The sequence below is a fragment of the Haliaeetus leucocephalus genome, unplaced genomic scaffold (genome assembly GCF_000737465.1).
Source record: "Haliaeetus leucocephalus isolate CR32 unplaced genomic scaffold, Haliaeetus_leucocephalus-4.0 Scaffold2, whole genome shotgun sequence".
NCBI classification, from domain to species: Eukaryota; Metazoa; Chordata; class Aves; order Accipitriformes; family Accipitridae; genus Haliaeetus; species Haliaeetus leucocephalus.
In genome coordinates, this window is record NW_010972438.1 from 16,680,166 (window position 1) to 16,697,064 (window position 16,899).

General features: G+C 43.3%; 1 protein-coding gene across 1 annotated transcript in view; it reads right to left on the bottom strand.

The window, feature by feature from the left end:
- Positions 1–16,899, bottom strand: part of LOC104835609 (Fanconi anemia group D2 protein) — a 53,397-nt gene that overhangs the window by 16,819 nt on the left and 19,679 nt on the right. Inside the window, exons 17-28 of the mRNA XM_010573694.1 lie at positions 16,408–16,515; positions 13,162–13,271; positions 12,210–12,270; positions 11,371–11,496; positions 9,951–10,024; positions 9,722–9,862; positions 8,428–8,528; positions 8,004–8,119; positions 6,908–7,016; positions 4,866–4,964; positions 2,022–2,131; positions 524–670 (exon numbers count right to left, since the gene is read on the bottom strand). Coding sequence (XP_010571996.1) covers positions 524–670; positions 2,022–2,131; positions 4,866–4,964; positions 6,908–7,016; positions 8,004–8,119; positions 8,428–8,528; positions 9,722–9,862; positions 9,951–10,024; positions 11,371–11,496; positions 12,210–12,270; positions 13,162–13,271; positions 16,408–16,515 — 1,302 coding nt within the window. The remainder of the gene's footprint in view (positions 1–523; positions 671–2,021; positions 2,132–4,865; positions 4,965–6,907; positions 7,017–8,003; positions 8,120–8,427; positions 8,529–9,721; positions 9,863–9,950; positions 10,025–11,370; positions 11,497–12,209; positions 12,271–13,161; positions 13,272–16,407; positions 16,516–16,899) is intronic.

Consider the following 16,899-nt stretch of genomic DNA (forward strand, 5'->3'; position numbering starts at 1 on the left):
GCTCCCAGATGATAAACAGGACCCTGCCCACTGAGGGCACATCCACAACCCCAGTCCCACTTTTGTGCTGAGTTTCCAGTCTGCTGATGCCTTGAGACACTTGCCTTTTTGCAACATGGGATTTACTTAAATATCATAGGTTCTTTTTAATAGGTAAGCCATCTCTTAGTGTATTAAACATACTATAGCTTAGCAGTGTTCAATATTAAAGCCTCTTTCTTTCCATTAGGTCTATACATGTTATACTGTAGCTCTTTTCCTTTTATGCAACATTTATGTTACTTTGTTTTTAACTTTACTACACTACTTGTCTGCTGTTCTCAGGAAGTCCTCTTTATCTCAGTGCCCTGAAGTAGTTTGGTTTCTTTGGGGGCAAATTCTCTCCTGGTACCTAGCTCACAGCCCTGGACCAAAACATCTTAACATCAATCTTCTATTTTAATGGACCAGAAAGGGCCAAGGCCTCTGAGAGAGACAGTTACATGAAGCCTTGTCAGTATGGTTTTTACAGTGTTTCATTCACCTCGGTATGCATCTCTGTGTCCAAGACAGACTTTGTCAGCAGCCCACAGTGGAGTACAGTGAACACTTCGAGGTCTAACTCTCTGAAGTACGTGCGATAGCTCTGCAGCTGCGCCAGAGGATTTCCTGCCTCTCTCTCAGCAGCGATCTGAAAAGTAAATGGCAGAATTAAGGTTGCAACCTGCAAGACTATAAGAGTTTCTAGCTCAAATAAAGCTACTTCCTTCACACAGATTTCTATATTTTGTGCCAGGTTGAAAAAAAGACTAAGAATTCACAATAGCTAGTAGAGACACAAGCACATAGAATCAGAACCATTTTCATTTTGGACTGTACAAGTCACTAAATATTTTCTAGGAAAAAAATATACTTATAAAACTGGAATAATCTTTGCTATGTCCTTTCTGTCAATCAGTGGCCATTGTGAAACCCATTCTGGACTTGCACCATAAGCAAACATACGCACCACCATGGGAGATGAAGGCAAATATTTTGTCCTTGATAAATACCAGGATGGTAAACCATGGAATGCTCTGTTGCCTCTGGTTGACAATCTGTAAGTTCTTAGAGATTTGCTCCACACAACCCTGTCACGGGAGCCAATATATGTTACATGTGGCTCACAACAGGATTTCTGTATTCTGTCATCCTCGGCAGGGCATAGCATCTAAGGACTAGTCTGGGACCAGTACTCTAGTTAAGAAAGATTAGATACATTCCTTCCCAAAACTATTTGAGCCTTTGCTTATTCCCTGTAACTTAAGTGACTTTGTTATGATTTCTGACTCAGTTATCATATGTGTACAACAGCAGGGAAGTAGAAGCATATTTGCCTAGCTGAAATTGATAAAATGGACTCTCAATAACGTTTATTAGTAACAGTGGTACAAGTGGGGCCTTGTGGGATGCTTATGAGATACCAGCCCCCAGGATGCTAAGCCCAAAGACGGGCACATTCCCTGGCTTCTCTCTTTCAGCCAGCACAGATCTTGCATTCCAGACGTAATGACAATACTGTAAGAGCTTATTCAAAAGAACAAGAAATAAAATCCAATAATTCATTAATTGATATATTTGGGAAATAGTTCTTAGCATATGATGAAAATGGATAATTTTAAAGATACCTTATCAGGAATACATTGCTTAAATACCTCCAGGAAAATTTGCAAAATGAGTACCCGTGACTGAAGCAGACTAGAATCAGTGGGAGATACAGTCCTTACCAGGGTTTGTATTTTCCAGATTCATCTCACCATTTCTGACCTGAGTCTAAGAATGGCAGGTTACTGCAGTAATTTGAGAGATGGGACACTGGCTTAAAATAGAAACCTTTCATAGTCTTAACCAGAGAGCAACTAATAGTATTATTGATAATCCTGCATATTTGCCCTGCCCTGAACCACACTGCCTGCTGGAGAGTGGCTGGCCTCTTTGTTTATGCTTCTATGTCATCTTCCCTAGTCTGTCTTTCTTGCAAGTCCCCAGGAGTATATACCTACCTTCTCCAGCTCGGAGAGCTCAGTATCAGGCTGGTTTCCCTCAGAACTGTCATCTGCTTGAGAACGATCTGCAGAGCCGGCTTTGCTGCCATCAGTCTTTTTTCTCTTTCCTTAAAGAGAAAGCAACTTCACAAACAAAGGCTACATTGCACTTAACACTAGACAGCACTTGCAGCCAGGGAAACAGCACAGGCTGTACTTTAATCAGCCCTAAGAAAGCATGGAGCATGCACAGTTGGTGTGTCATCCATAACCAGGATCACAGTCCAGCAGAGAGTCAAATGCATTTGGGACTCCCCCACAACCAGCTTCTTTTTAATAAAATCACAGTAAGAAATTAAAGCAAGTCTCACTATTCTTAGTGTAGTTTAAGCATTATGAAGTGATTGCAAAAATGAGTGGGACATCATCTTAAAAAATGCTTGAACCAAAATTTAATGTTTCTTCCTCAGAGACAGTATTGAGAAAGGAAGAGGACCTGGAAAAGGTAGGTAAGACACAACTACAGAAGGGACTTGCAGGGATGCCAAGCCAACAGCAGAGTAACTCAATTAATTCCTTACAACAGTCTTCACTGCTGACAACGGTAGGGAGATTCTCATACTTGACACACTACATAGCAGATAGATGAAAGAAATTGCATTGATTTCAAGTAATTTCACAGGATATAGTAGACCAAACAGAAAGCCAATAAATCACCAAGGCCAGGTGACATTCACACAAGGTCCCCAAAGGAATTCAAATCTGACATGTCAGAACTGCTGGCCACAGTGCCAGAGGACCAATAGCTTGCAAACATAATTCCTCTTAATAAAAAGGGATCTAATGAGAATCCAGAGAATTAAAGACCGATGAGTCTATTCGCCATCACTGGGAAAATGGTAGAGCTGTCTACAATAAAAAATTAAGATCACTGAGCACATGGATGTACAGTCTGTTAGGTAAAAGTCAGCAGGGCTTCTGCAAAGCTTCTGCCTCACTAGCCTGCCAGGGTGTTGGTATCATGTGGTTGAAAAGGGATCCATCAACCAGAAGACATTTAGATTTCCAAAAAGACTTTGACAAGGTTTTACACCAGAAACTATTAAGGAACTGAACTGGAATAGTGTTTTCTTGGACTGAAAGCTTGTTAGAGGAGAAGGAGCAAAGGGTAGCATTTAATGTGCACTTTTCAGATGGAATCAGCCATTGAGTCCTTCAGGAATTGGTTTTATTCAACTTCATAAGCAACCTGGAGAAGGGAATGCTCAGGGAAATCCCCAACAAGTGCAAAGTTTGGCATATACTTTCATCTGCCATTTTATAACTGCCATGCTAATGAGCATCAGAGACTTCTACTTTTGTATCTCTGTGATCCTTTCTGGGGGCCAGGCCATAGATGAAGTGAAACAGTATCAACGAAGCTGCATCTTTTATTGCATTATCTTTGGAAGAGCAGAGTCAGGCAGGAGAAGGTCTTCCATGTCACAATAAATAAACCCTCTGAATCAGACTGGAAAGTGAATTTGATATGTTGTGTCTCTCTGAAGGAGCTCCTTATTCCCTTTCCACTAGGGAAGTTTTAGGCTAGATTTTATGACAGTGCTTGAGCTGCTCTAATGGCTCAGGGGTAGTCCTCCTCCTCCTCCTCCCTTTCTCCTGTTCACAGCCACACACACCTGACACTTGCCTTGCACTGACTCAGGAAGCCTGATCACTGGTTAAGCAGTCAACTTGGCAAAATAGCAAAAAACTAACCTTGCAAAAAGTAAATAGCCAAAATAGCCACCATGTAATAACATGGGGCAGGAAATCAGGCAGCTGAGAGTGGAGGTGTTAAGGGGGAGAGTGAAGCCTTTCCCTAAGTGTTGTCAGTAAACTATTTAATTTAGCTCAGCTACAATGAGATGCTGCACACCTAAAGGAGAAGCAAGGTTGGTGTCAAAACTGTGTGTTCTCAAGGCTGCAACCCATGGTCACAGCACTCACTGATTTTTTTGTAGGCAAGACAAGCTAAGTTCAGGAAATTCTTGCTCTGGGCTGGGCTTACTAGTCTGAGCACGCACTTCTGCTCCTTCAAAATAGAGTATCTGAAGTGACAGATCCTCCTCTTGCCTGCAGAACGTAGTCATAACTTTCCTTCTGCCTTAATCACTCCTACATGACAGGTCCAGTCCCTGCAGAATGGGTTTGGCACAGGAGAAAAGGGCTCTCTAATCTGTGGCCTCTTCCAGTTGTTTTCACTGAATGGAATGTGAACTTTTGTTCAGTCTGGCTCAAAGGCAGACATGTTCCCAGGAAATGTTAATCTAAACTAGAAATAGAACTAGAGAAGAAGAACAGAAAAAGCAAATCTACTTCAGCTTGAAAAACTAAAAGGCAAGTTCTGTTTCTTCTCTGTGGGAGCTAGCAATGGGAAAGGATGAAGGAAGCATTTCCTTGCACAGCAGAGCCATGACAATGTTCCTAAGAGATCAGTTAGGTACAACCTAAAGGTCAGAGATTTGCAAGGCAGCTCAAGCCACAGGTTCAGTACCAGAACCCATCAAAGGCAGAACAACTGACTGCTGCAGAAAATACTTTCACAGGTGAAAAAAAAATCAATGAAAGCCCTGGATTTTCACTGTTAAATGCTAAGCAGCAGCTTTCCCAAGGAGATAGACTATCCAACCCCTGTCTGGAGTAGACTATTTTTACATCTCCTCTTCAGCTGCAACAGCAGTTGATCAGGTAAGATTTGAAGCTAGACAGACCTTATGAGGAATCCTGTGCTTTATGCACACACAAGTGCAATGGCTATAGTGCAATATGCCAGTCAAACCCCACATCACATCTGTTTGCTTAAATATTTTAAACTTTCTTTACCATTCCTTTTTCTCACTGGACCACCAGCACTAATGGACGGCACGGCCTCCAGAACTTCAGAATCAAAAGTAGCTGGTGGTGGGACATAGCCAGGGGTTGCTGAAAGAGCCAAAATGTAGAAACTGGGTTACTTCAGCTCCTGAATGAAAAAATACAGGCAAGATACATATGTAGAGGAAGTACCATACATTTCACTGTCCTGGTGAACATCCCTCTGCTCTTATGCTTAGGTGCATTTAGTTCCAATTAGCCTTATTGTTATGTCCGCACTGCCCTGGAATTACAGCTCTTTGCATTCCTCCAGCAAGGGAGGATAACAAGTGCTCAGCTGTCCTTGGAGATCTGTCCATGTTGGTGAAGCTTAAAGGGCTGTTTCAGCACATCTGAGCCCTTTCTGTGCTGGCCTTGTAGTGCTCCTGGAGCAGCAGAAAGGTGTTGAGGCTGCACTTTATTTTGGATGAAGTTGGTCTGTTGGTTTACAAACACAGCTCTCAATGGATAGTTTGTGTAAGGGTATGTGGAAGGTGACAGTGTATTCTTCATTACATTTATCTTATCAAAGACATTTTCAGTGTAACAGGAGATATTAAGTAGAGAGAGAAGCCATAAACAAGAACAGACAGACACAAACCTGGTAGACAAGGGATAATGGAGATGATGCCAAACACCAAAAGTCTCCAGTTTATAATTGATGGGCCATTAAGAAACTCCAGGCAAGTCTTTGGGAATGGACACCTGGACTTTGTAACTGATAACATGGGAGGAAAAAGAGGAACTTGAGGATTTGGGATATTCTGAGGGGGGGGAGGGTAGAACTATGCAAATTAATGAAGGAATGTGCAGGGAATTGGGGTGGGGAGAAACAAAGAGGAGAATGGGCAGAAACCGTGTAAAAGGGACTGGCCATGAGTAAAGCATTGCTGGTCAGTAGAATTGTCCAATCAGTATGCTTGTCTGACTGAACCCTGTGCCTGATCACCACAGTCTGTCATATCTCCTTCTTAAGTACTTTCTTAAATATATTTCAGTGTAAAGTCACTATTCTGTGTGTGTGTGTGCGCGCACACACGTGCCACGAGGACTAAATGCCAACTACTGGAGAGACCTGTGTGAGTAAACACTGGGCCAGCAGCTAGACTTGGACCACCCTGGGCCTGCGGTGTCAGCAACTGGAGTGAGCAAGGGTTTCAGTGTTAGCAGCTAAGGGTGCCATAGTTCTTGGGAGCATCTCTATGGGTCACATAGACTTTGTGTATGGAGCCTGTGCCTGCGAGATGAGTGTGTGAGCGTGCGTGTCTGTTTGCTAGCAAGTGGCAAGCTGGAATAGCCAGTGAGTAGGGGACCCGTGAGGCAGACTAGAGGGCCTGGGATCCGGGCAGGCTATTGGGCAGACGAAGGGGCTGTGCCAATACTTGTGGGATCTGTGAATGTTCATGTGCTTGTGACTCTGAAGTGTGTTGTTGTGTGTGCCTTCACCAGTGAATTTCAGTCTTAACCAGCTGAAGAGCAGGATGGGGATTTGGCTGTCTGTACTTATGTTTTATGCGAGTCCTATACATAGGTGCTGTTGAAGACAGCACCTTGTCTATGGCAGTCCATGTAGCTGTGTCCATTGGCCTGGGACAGAGACCCTGGAGTCTCTACGCTGGGCTCTAGCAGCTGGGCAGGAGGAATTCATGGGCCTAGAGCAGCTAGAGGCAGCGGATTCTTTTAACATCCCTTAACAGCTTGTTACAACCTGAATACTGGAGAAACACACTGTTTCTTTAGGATAGAGACTGGTTCACTCCAGTATCCACCATATCAGGCAGATTCTGCCAAGTCTGCCTGAGAACAATCAAAGAGATGTCACTGAGGATGTGATTGAGAAGAGCAGTTTGGATTCAGACAAATTAAAAACAATAGCTGTCCATGCATGAACTCTTAGGCCACTGTAAAAATGCAGTATGTGTTACCATATACTTCCTCCACTGATGTTTAAGCCAATCCCTTTCACTTCACAGCTGGTGCAGGCCCAGAATGTGTAAATGTTTCATACTCACCTGCCAAGCATTTTCCCAGCACAGTCTGCAGCTCTGTGATGTTCTCTAATCGAGTCAAAACTTTCCCCTTCATCTCAGCATCCTGTTGCTGGCAGAAGGCATTTATAACCTAGAGATACAAACCAAACTCATTGACTTAGGGAGATTTGTACCCACTTTTCCTTTTTCTTTTCTGAATAACATCCTCAAGTCCTGAATAAGCACACAACACAACACAAGTGGCCTGTGTGACCAGATCCAGACTGCATGAACAAAGCTCTTCAGAAGCCCATGAGAACATGGACATAATTGGTGCAATCTACAAAAAGCAATAGAGCAACACCTATAGGTCTAATATTAACTGAAGAGGAATTAGCAGACAGCACCTTGCCAGGTTTCTGTGCCGCTTGTGCCTCTAGAAACCCCTTGGCAATTCCCAGGTCTGCCAGGAAAGAGGCAGTCCTGGGAGAAGGGCGGGAACAGGGAGGACTGGGGATGTGGAGCTGCACCAACTCTGACATAGCTCATGTTACCAAAATAACCCCAGCAGGGAACATTCCCTCTGACCATCAATGTTAGCAAATACATGGTCCAAATCTGCTTGAAGGCACTGCATTTCACCCTTCTGTAAGCTCACAGAGGTATACAACAAAGCACACAAACAAAGTTGACCAGCTGGTGACTCCTCTGCTATCCAGTGTGGTGAGACTGATCTTTTCTTTCTGATGCCTCCTTCATAGTTTAGACATATATTACCTCATAGTTTAGACATATATTGGGGGTTTACAGCATCCTCCCTGCAACAGCAAAACCAATTTTCATACACCAAAATGTGCCAGAGTGTAGAGACTGCAGCTGAGTAGCAGGTGGAAAATTCACATCAGCAAGGCAGTCCTTAGAGCCTCTGTCCAAGAAAGCAGAGTTGCTGCCAGCAGCAGGACGAAGGGTAAATGATAATGAAGAGAAGAACATGGAGACATCACCAGGACCTTGCTGGAGAAGGTTTCTAAAAGGCAAGACTCTTCAACAACAATTGCACCCCTGAAGCCTAGGGTTAGTGTTTGTAAGGGATACTCCTCAGTGACACTCCAGAACCTGCAGACAAAGCTCTACTCACCTCACGAAACCAGTTGAGAGCATAGAACAGGAGTGAGCACAGAAATTCCCGTTCCTGCTTGGATAAAGAGTCCAGCTTCCCTTCAACCTCCAGGTCAGTCAGGTACAGGGGGCAACCTGGGACAGAGCAGGAAGAGAACATGTTGTACTAGGTTTGCTACCCATCCTTCAGTCTTTGCATGGACAAAATCTCTTACCAAAGCCTGTATCAATTCCAATGGCTATTTGGAGTAAGCCTTGTCAGCCACTCCATCCCCAGACAAAGCAATTATCTCCCCTGCCTCTCTTCCTCCTTGTGGGCAACAGAGCATCTCAGCCTCCTTCAAAAACTGCACAATTCTTCCTACAACTGCAGGAAGTCTTTGCAGATCTGGGACAGGAACAAGTTGGACAGACTCACTCTATAAAAGGTCCATTTCCCATACCTAATAAGGCATCAATCTCCTCCAGGCTTCCACTGTTTTGCTCCTCAGTGTAGAGCCTCAGCAATCGGAAACAGGGTGACAGACATATCGGTGACACTACCCTGGGGGGGGAAAAAAAAAGAAAAAAAAAAAAAAGAAATAGAGTGGGTCCTATGTTTTATATACCTCCAGAAATGCCCATCACTTTTCCATTCAATCCTATATCCTCCCCATGCCACCTTGCCTATGCCTTCTATTTTGCTTCTTGCAAGTCCCAGCAACACAAAGCAAAATGCACCACATGGTTTAAAAAAAAAAAAAATTAAAAAAATTGGTGATCACCAGTTTTCTGGAAAAAAGCACATAAGGACAGGAAAACTGCTGTAATGGACAAAAAATGGCATCAGATTTATTTCTGGTAAAAAGCAAAGTTGAATAACTCAGAAGGAACTATAAAAAATTGTGCAAAAGACAGCTGTGAGCAGTGCAGAAACCTTCTTGAATGTTTTGTAGCATGCCGCTGCTCACATTCTGAGTGAGGAAAATTAAATTTTTTTCCATAGATGCATGTAAAGTAGCTATATTTTATTTTAAAGTGACCATGTCTTTTTTTAAGCACAACTGAAATCTCAACAAAATCTTATGACAATAAATTATGCATGATATGAAGGTGCCAGTTAAAAAAAAAAAAAAGCCTTTTATTATTTTTAACTTTGACATTCTACTCTTTAATTGGATATTTTTAATTCTTACATGCTTCCTGTTCCATTCTCCAAAGACAAAGCCCATATTTCTCAGTCAGATTTCACTTGTGGCTGCATGTTTGTGGTTTTGCTCTGGAGCCCATCTATGTTGTCAAAGTACAACTGAAGGTGAGAACAAATCATGTACTGCTGATGCACACTAAGTCCTTGGTGACTCTCTGTTTGAGAATCATCACTCAAAATATTAATTTTGCCACCTCAGAGTTGCCTATCCATCTCAATATGGCATTCAATATCACCATAACATTGGAAGAAAGAGCTACTATTCTCACATGAGAGATGGGAAACAAGGCAGATGCAACATGACTTACCCAAGATCACCTAAACAGCTTGAGCCAGAACAGACTGCCAGTTCCCAACCAGTTTATGCCTCTAGACCTACCTGAATACATCTAACAGCAAGAGAAGGAAAAGAACACTGGAAACTGGTAAATTCTCTGACCAGCTCCTTATCAGGCACTTCGGCAGGCAGGGCTGATAGCAGTGAAGTGCACCAAATAAAAACAATTCGTTTACCTTTGCAGTTATCCCACAGTTAAGTGTCTAAGTACCTTTTACTTTGGTTACTCATTCCATCAGTGACCCTGCCAAGCTCGCTCTGCGACACCAATGGTAAGAGGTTAATAGCAATTGCTCCCTGACTTTCATCTTCATCCAGATTATACAAGGACTTCACTGGAAACAAGAATGAACTGCAAGGAAAGACAGACAAGCTCGTGTTGACAAACTCAGTTCTCCATGACAGAAACATTACAAATACTTGGCCTGTGATTAGCATACCCATCCACTGTGGGGTTGAGATCTACCACAAAGTCACTGGGAAAGTCCTCCACCAAACTCCTCCCAAACTCCTCCTATAAAGAAAGCAAAAAAACCTGCTCAGCAAAGGGGCTCAGTGAAGAAAGCTTCAACACAGCAGTGGAAAATGCAGATGATAAGGCCACACAAAAGTATCCTGGAACAGTCACAGCAATGAAGCCCACTGCCTGCAAGGAGAGCCAGGGCCTGACTTTAGAGACAAAGCCAGGAAACATTGCTAAGCGTGCACAACCAATTTCTTCCCAGCTTTTTGGATGTGGGCTTCCAAAGTTCCACAGTGCTTCAGAGAGGCAGAGCAACTGTCTGGAAGAGGAAAGCAGCCATGGGAAGTTCTCTGTCCTAAGAGCTGATCATCAAAATGAAATGGCTATGAAGTACTGGCAAAGTTTTATTTCACACAATGTGTCCCACATGCTTTACATGCTTACATTGTTAGAAACAATTAAGGGAGAAGAAAAATAATAGATGTGACAGAGTCTGGACAAACAGACAATGAGAAGACCCCAAAAAATCTGCACAAAAATTGAGAGAAGAACCTTAGCTTGCTTTTACATTTCAGTCTTGCAAGGAAAAAGAAGAAACCCTCCTTCCTTTACTTGTCCTCCTTGGAGAACTCAGCTGGACCTCAGGAGACTGGCATTTCTAGCCCTAGGCACAGAGCTGTTTAGAGTGACTGCCAGCACTTCACAGCTCCCTGCTCACCTTCCCTCGTTCTAACACACAGTTCCTCCTCTCCATAACCAGCAGGTGCAAAAATCACCTGTGCCACAAAGAGTGATCAATTCCACAGCACCCTTCCATGTTCTCCTGGGCCCCAAGATGGCTTGCTACCCTGCTGGCAGGCACAGCACACATGCAAAAAGAGTCCCCAGCCAGAAGAAAGAGCTGTCCAGTGGCTTTCACAAACTTCTTCCTATTACCATAAATACCATTTATTTATTTATTACCATAAATGACTGTGGCTCTTCAAAGTCCTTAGGCATCAGTTAGCCTTAACAGTCTGACCAGAAGCCAATTTCAATACTAAGTTTAAAGTTCTTTCAGATTCTACTTTTACCTATGAATCTTAAAAGCACGCTCTGAAATGTAATTTAATTTCCTTTAAAAGGCTTCCCTGTTGTCACGTAAAAGTTCACATAAAGGAAGCTGTTAACACACAATGTGCTTTAATCTGCCACAATCAAAAAAAGCTGAGAGTGCTGAAAGGGGATTTTGTATCTGATCAATCTCTTACAGGCCCTTAAGCATGCCTAGAACAAAAAAAGGGTTCTCAGACTGGAGTGAAATCCTCAAATTGACTCTGTCCTGCCAATGCCTGAAAAACAAATGAATTTGTCAGAAACATGATAAGTGATTAAGTTCAAACTATTCAGCAACGTACCAGTAGCTGCAAGTCCAAATTCCCCTTCTGCTTCTCAATCAAACTGGCAAGTTCATCATAGTACAGAGCCAAGACCTCTGGTGTTTGCTCACAGCAGAAGCCCACAAGGTCCAGCAAGGTAGAAAGCTGAAAGGGGAGAGAGCAGTCTGCAGAAATGGGTAAGGTAAATGGATCCAACTCGAGCTTTTACCTTGAGTCCCTTTTACACTAATTCGAGGTATATCCAAAGCATCATCTCTAGGGTAACAGCCCATGGTGAGTGGTCTTGCAAAGACCCAGTTTTAAGAAGGCACACAGGTCTTTTAAGGTCCTGGCCCAGCTCCACCATGAAGTAACACAAAAGAGTCTGCCCAGCACCACCAAATAGAGTGCCAGCCTAGAAGAAGGTTCTTCAAAAGGAATTAAGAAAAAAGGCCAAGGCTAGGCCAACCCTGTGCAGCAGAAGTGCTTTCTCTAGATGGCCTGAAAGGCATTGCTGCCAAGCCGAGAGGAAGGTGAAGGCTGCCTTTGGCTCACTGAAGCAGATTGTCCTGTTTCTTTCCTTTGTGTTTGAAATAACGTCTGGATAGAAGACTTTTACTAGATGGCTGCAATACTGCTTGTCCTGGACTAGCCATAGGCAAGACCAGCGGATGCTATCTTATATATAGATCTTTGTTTCTGCAAAACCATTTTTAATAGGTTCTTGGCTCTGCAGTCAATATACAAGAATCCCAGGCCCAGTAAAGCTACACACATACTACTTCACCTAAGACTGTGTTTCCAGTCACATCTCCTTGCTGACCATATCCTCCCTCTCTCCCACACTGCCCCAGTAAGTACCCATTCTTGGCACTCACCTGCCCATCACGCTCGCTGTTCAGCTCTGGTCTCTCCAATGAACTACCATCTCCTTCATTTCTGAAAGCAATTGATAATCTTGCTTTTGTTGCACAACACTTAAGAGATGGCAAAACCCATCACAAGACACATGGTTCTCTTCCCAGAAATTGGAGAATTATACATGAAAAAGATGCTCTTTGGAACATTATTAGGAAAAGACTTGCTGCTGTTTGGGACCCTCAGAACAAGACTCGATGTCTTCTTCAAGGATATGCTTTTTATAACCTGTTGAAACCTAAAGCCCTCTAGTCATCCCCATAATGAAGTCCACTGACTCAGGGCCTGGAGGTAAGACGGGCTTTCCTCTTCACGTAATAAACAGCAAAAGCATTTTATTAAGAAGTGCAAGATCAGCAAGCTACATAATTCTTCCCAACACCAGTGAAATTCTTCTTTTCCAGGTGCTTTACTCTTTCTCACAGCTCTTATCAGGAGTTTGCCTGGTTTATGAATGCTGTTCATAAATTACTTATACGGTACATTGGCAATTGTCACACCAATGTCCAGCACAGCAGTAACAATCTTTCTCTTTGCTTCTCTTTTAGATTTCCCTGTATTCAAACATTGAGCACACTAGGTTATTCCTCCTTAGTGTCAGAAGCTGATCTGTAGTCAGACCACCAGTGTTCAATTTTTTTTCCAAGCAATAGGTCCTGCTGGTGCTAGTCAAGGCATCCATGAACAGGCATTAACAAGAAATTCAGGACGCATTTTAGATTAGCAGCAGGTGAGCAGTATTGAACGGGTTGTAACACCAATCACTGCAGTCTGCAGAGAAGAGTTTTAAGTTCCTGGATTTGACCAAGATGTGCATGAGCAAGAAGGCAATGCCCCCCTTTCTTTGTCCCAATCCCACTTTGGTCTGAACTGAAAGCACGTTAAATTCATCTTTGCTGCATTCTCTCTCACCTTTTTAATGCCACGCTGCCTATCATCGTAACCGCACCAATAATCCCCATTTGTTTGTGGTTGGGAACTGTGCTGGAGAGCCATTTTCTGATCACCATGTGCATATCATCCTAAAAAGAAAGACACAGACCACATTACCACAGAGGTACTTGTGTGCATCACTCACAATTCTATTGGCATCTTCACTTAATGTCATCTCCAAAGGCTGCAGGGAGATGGTTTATTGGGATTACAGCTTTGCAAAAGCAATGCACGTTCTGCGATTCCTTTATTATGAAAATACTGGTCACAACTCTAGGTAAGGCTGCAAACAGCATTAAAAGTGACTTGCTTTGACTTTGCTCTAATTACTACACAGAACATGTAGCTGGTCCAGGTTTCATCTATAATTAATAGAAGAATATATTAGAAAAATAGCAGATGATCTTGGAGCCCTTCACACACAAACAGCAACTGCAGAGCTGCCCTCCAAAACACTGTCAACTTCAGGATGCTGAGGGAAGGTGCAGTTTTTGGTGAAGGTCCAAAGAGAGATGTAGGTAACAGCATACCAGACACCTGGGATTAAGATATTTCTCATGCTGCCTCCCTTGTCCCCTGGGCATGGACAATCATACCCTGCACAATTGTAAAGGTTTCTTTGCAGCAGCTCGGTAAGCCCACCACAGGTCTCAATGCAGCATGCTCTACTTCAACAGCTCTGTCAAGCAGCTGATTGGATGCACTTTCCCAAAATAGGCACAAACAATTCTGAAGATTTCTTAAAGTCTGGACCACTGATGATAGACTAAGAGGTCTCCTGACACTGAAAACATGAAGCATACTCAGTTGTAGAAGTATGATGCTTCAGGAGAGTTGGGAGACCAGTGTTCTGGATGAGAAGTCTAATACTTGCTGAAGAGATCGAAGGCAAAGCACAGAATAGTGTGTAGCAAATCAGCCACAGTAATCCAAGCTGCACCTGCACTGCTGGCAGAGGAATGCTAATCAAGAAAGCCATCACCTTGAGAGATGAGAATGGAACAGCTGACTGGTGGCTAAAACAGGGTAGCCGCCAGCTGGTCCAGAATAGTGTCTCTGACAAAGGGATGCGTTCTGCCTGATCCCTTAAACTGATAAACTGTAGGTGAAAAAAAGACAGAAACCTTAGCTAAGCAGACAATCATGGGAGAGGGCTGGCAAGTGGGTTCTGACCAAAGCTAAGGGACAGCTCAGCTTCCTGATATCTAAAAGTAGGTATTAGGAAGTAATTGATTTCAAAGCAGGGATGGAACAATGAATGCACTAAGCAGAAAACCCCCTCATTTTAGCCAGTTAGCAATAGTCCTATTGCTAGCTTAAGCAGCAACCACTGCAGAAGAGCAGCATCCCTGTTATGAGAAGCAGCATTCTCAGACTGCAACAGAACACGTGTGAGAACTCAGATGCAGCTTCATAAAAGCAGCAAAGGTCTTGCAGGTCACTGAAAAACATCATGGAATCAAAACAGCTCTGGCTGCATTGATTCTTATTAACTCACCCTACTGGTCCGGCAAAGGAGGAGGCTGGCCCATACAGAGATCCTCAGGAATTGAGAGCTGCATGAAAGCACAAGCTCTGACCAGAGAGAGGTCTTGAGCCAAAAGAGATGAAGGCTTGAGTTATGCTACACTAACTACCAGTGCCAACAAGATCAAACTGGTAGCAGAGAAAAGGACAGTACCCAGTTATGCTATCTTTTCTTGACCTTCACTAGGCAAGATGCCTGTGGAATGACCTGTGAAGTGCAAGGACAAATGTCTAATCTGCCTGTAGAGATTCTCGTGTCCAAGAGGCATTGGTTTTAGAAGTACAGTTAAGAGAAGGCAAAGAGGAAGTTGGTTCCTAGGATACTGATTTATTTGGAGATCTCCCCCTGGAGTCTTTGGTATCTCTGAGGACAGAGTCAAACTGCCAACCTTGGATCCCCACAATTACAAACTCTCAGCTCAGAGTAAATTCTAGAGCTTACACTACTCCCCTTCTTTTTCCAATTTGTGAGGGTGACAGGCAGAACACTTCTTCCTGATGGCTAGTCCTTCTGGGCTGCAAAATCATCCTGAGTGTTGCCAAGGCAATTTTCACAAGTTGTATGTAAGAAAGACTTGGGCTGGGAGGCAGGGAAATCACTGAGGAAAGTAGTTCAGGAGCTGAACCTGCCATACAACTGGAACTTTTGGCAGTGAAGACCTCCATCTTAGCAGGGTGAGTGGGAAGACCTGAAATGACTACAGACATGCTGTTTTACATGCCACAGACCAATCAGGAAGAGAAGAGCAGATTTCCTTTATAGTCTCAAGCTACAGTGTGCAAACATATCCACAACTAGAAACTATGCAGGGACTCAAAGAAAGACAAATAGTCCTAATTTCTAAGAGCTGAGCTTTATGAACAGGAAGATTTTAAACCCAGACATCTCCATTGTGAAATAAATTTCTTTGAGATATTTCTTTAACTTTATCTGATCACTGCCATTCTCAAGGAGTCAGAAATCCAGACAAAGGTATCTGATACCACCACTATTATGCTGCAGCTGAATCATACAAGGTAAAACAAATATGAATTTAGACAGACCAGGTTTGATAGCTTCTTGTGTTTAAACTAGAGGCACAAAAGGTGTGAAGTCTACCACTTCACAGCAGAGTAGTTCTATGTAGTTCAGTTCTTCTAACATGAGAGTCTGTTGTCTCTGGTGTGCAAACATTAAGCAGCTGAATCAAGATGAACATCTCGGGGAGGAAGCTGAAATATGCTTTCTGAACGCTTCCAAGTGATGGAGAAACAAAGCTTGACAAAGAGGCTGCTGAATTTACACTTTTGCAAGTCTTCAAGGCTCAGCTAGACAAAGTCACAGTCAACCTGGTATCACGTTGATGACAGTCCCACTTCAAATGGGAAGTTAGATTAGAGACTGCCATCGGTCCTCTTCCACCAACACTTCTAACAACTCTACCTTTCTTAGATATGCAAGAGAAGAGGACCTTTCTGGGAAAGATGCAAGGCATGCAGTCACTGTGATGAGCCCTTACTATACAGGGTGGAAGGTCTGGAGCTTCAAGCTGGTTTGCAGTCACCAGGGGAGAAGAGAATTTTAAGCTGAAGGACATCCTGACATCAATCACTGTTCATAGATGAGGCTATTATTTGCAAAACACAAACTCTGGAAGTTAACCTAGCAAAAAGGACCAAGGCACAGCCTGAACTCCTTTCTGTTGTGTCTCTGCTTACCTGAATATAGCTTCCTTCTTGCCTTTGGCTGAATGCTAGCGTGCTGAGAATGCAGAAAAGCTTCCGGATCTGGCATGGATTCAGTTTCTGTGTAGAGTCTAAAATGGTCTGCAAGAGAGAAGCCACAAACAGATCTTTTCACAGGTAATCTCAACCACCTCTGAGATGCATGTCAAACATGGTGCACTGCCAGACCTTGAGCTGTGGCCAGAGCACTGATTAATGTGTTTCACATACAAGCTTTGGTAATGCATCAAGGATCAGCCCATAGAAACCACAATCTGCAAGTGATCTGCCAGCTCAAGAACATGCAAACAAGGTCAGGAGGAAGGTCAGCAGGTCTTTGCGGACTGCTGTGAGCAAGTACTCCCCATCACACTTTTGACAATGCATTCAATTATGAGCAGGAGTTTTAGGTTGTCTCTTCTAAAGACTACTTTCAACCCTGAGTCCTTATCACATCTTCTTTCTGCCAGGAGACAAGCGAGTCCC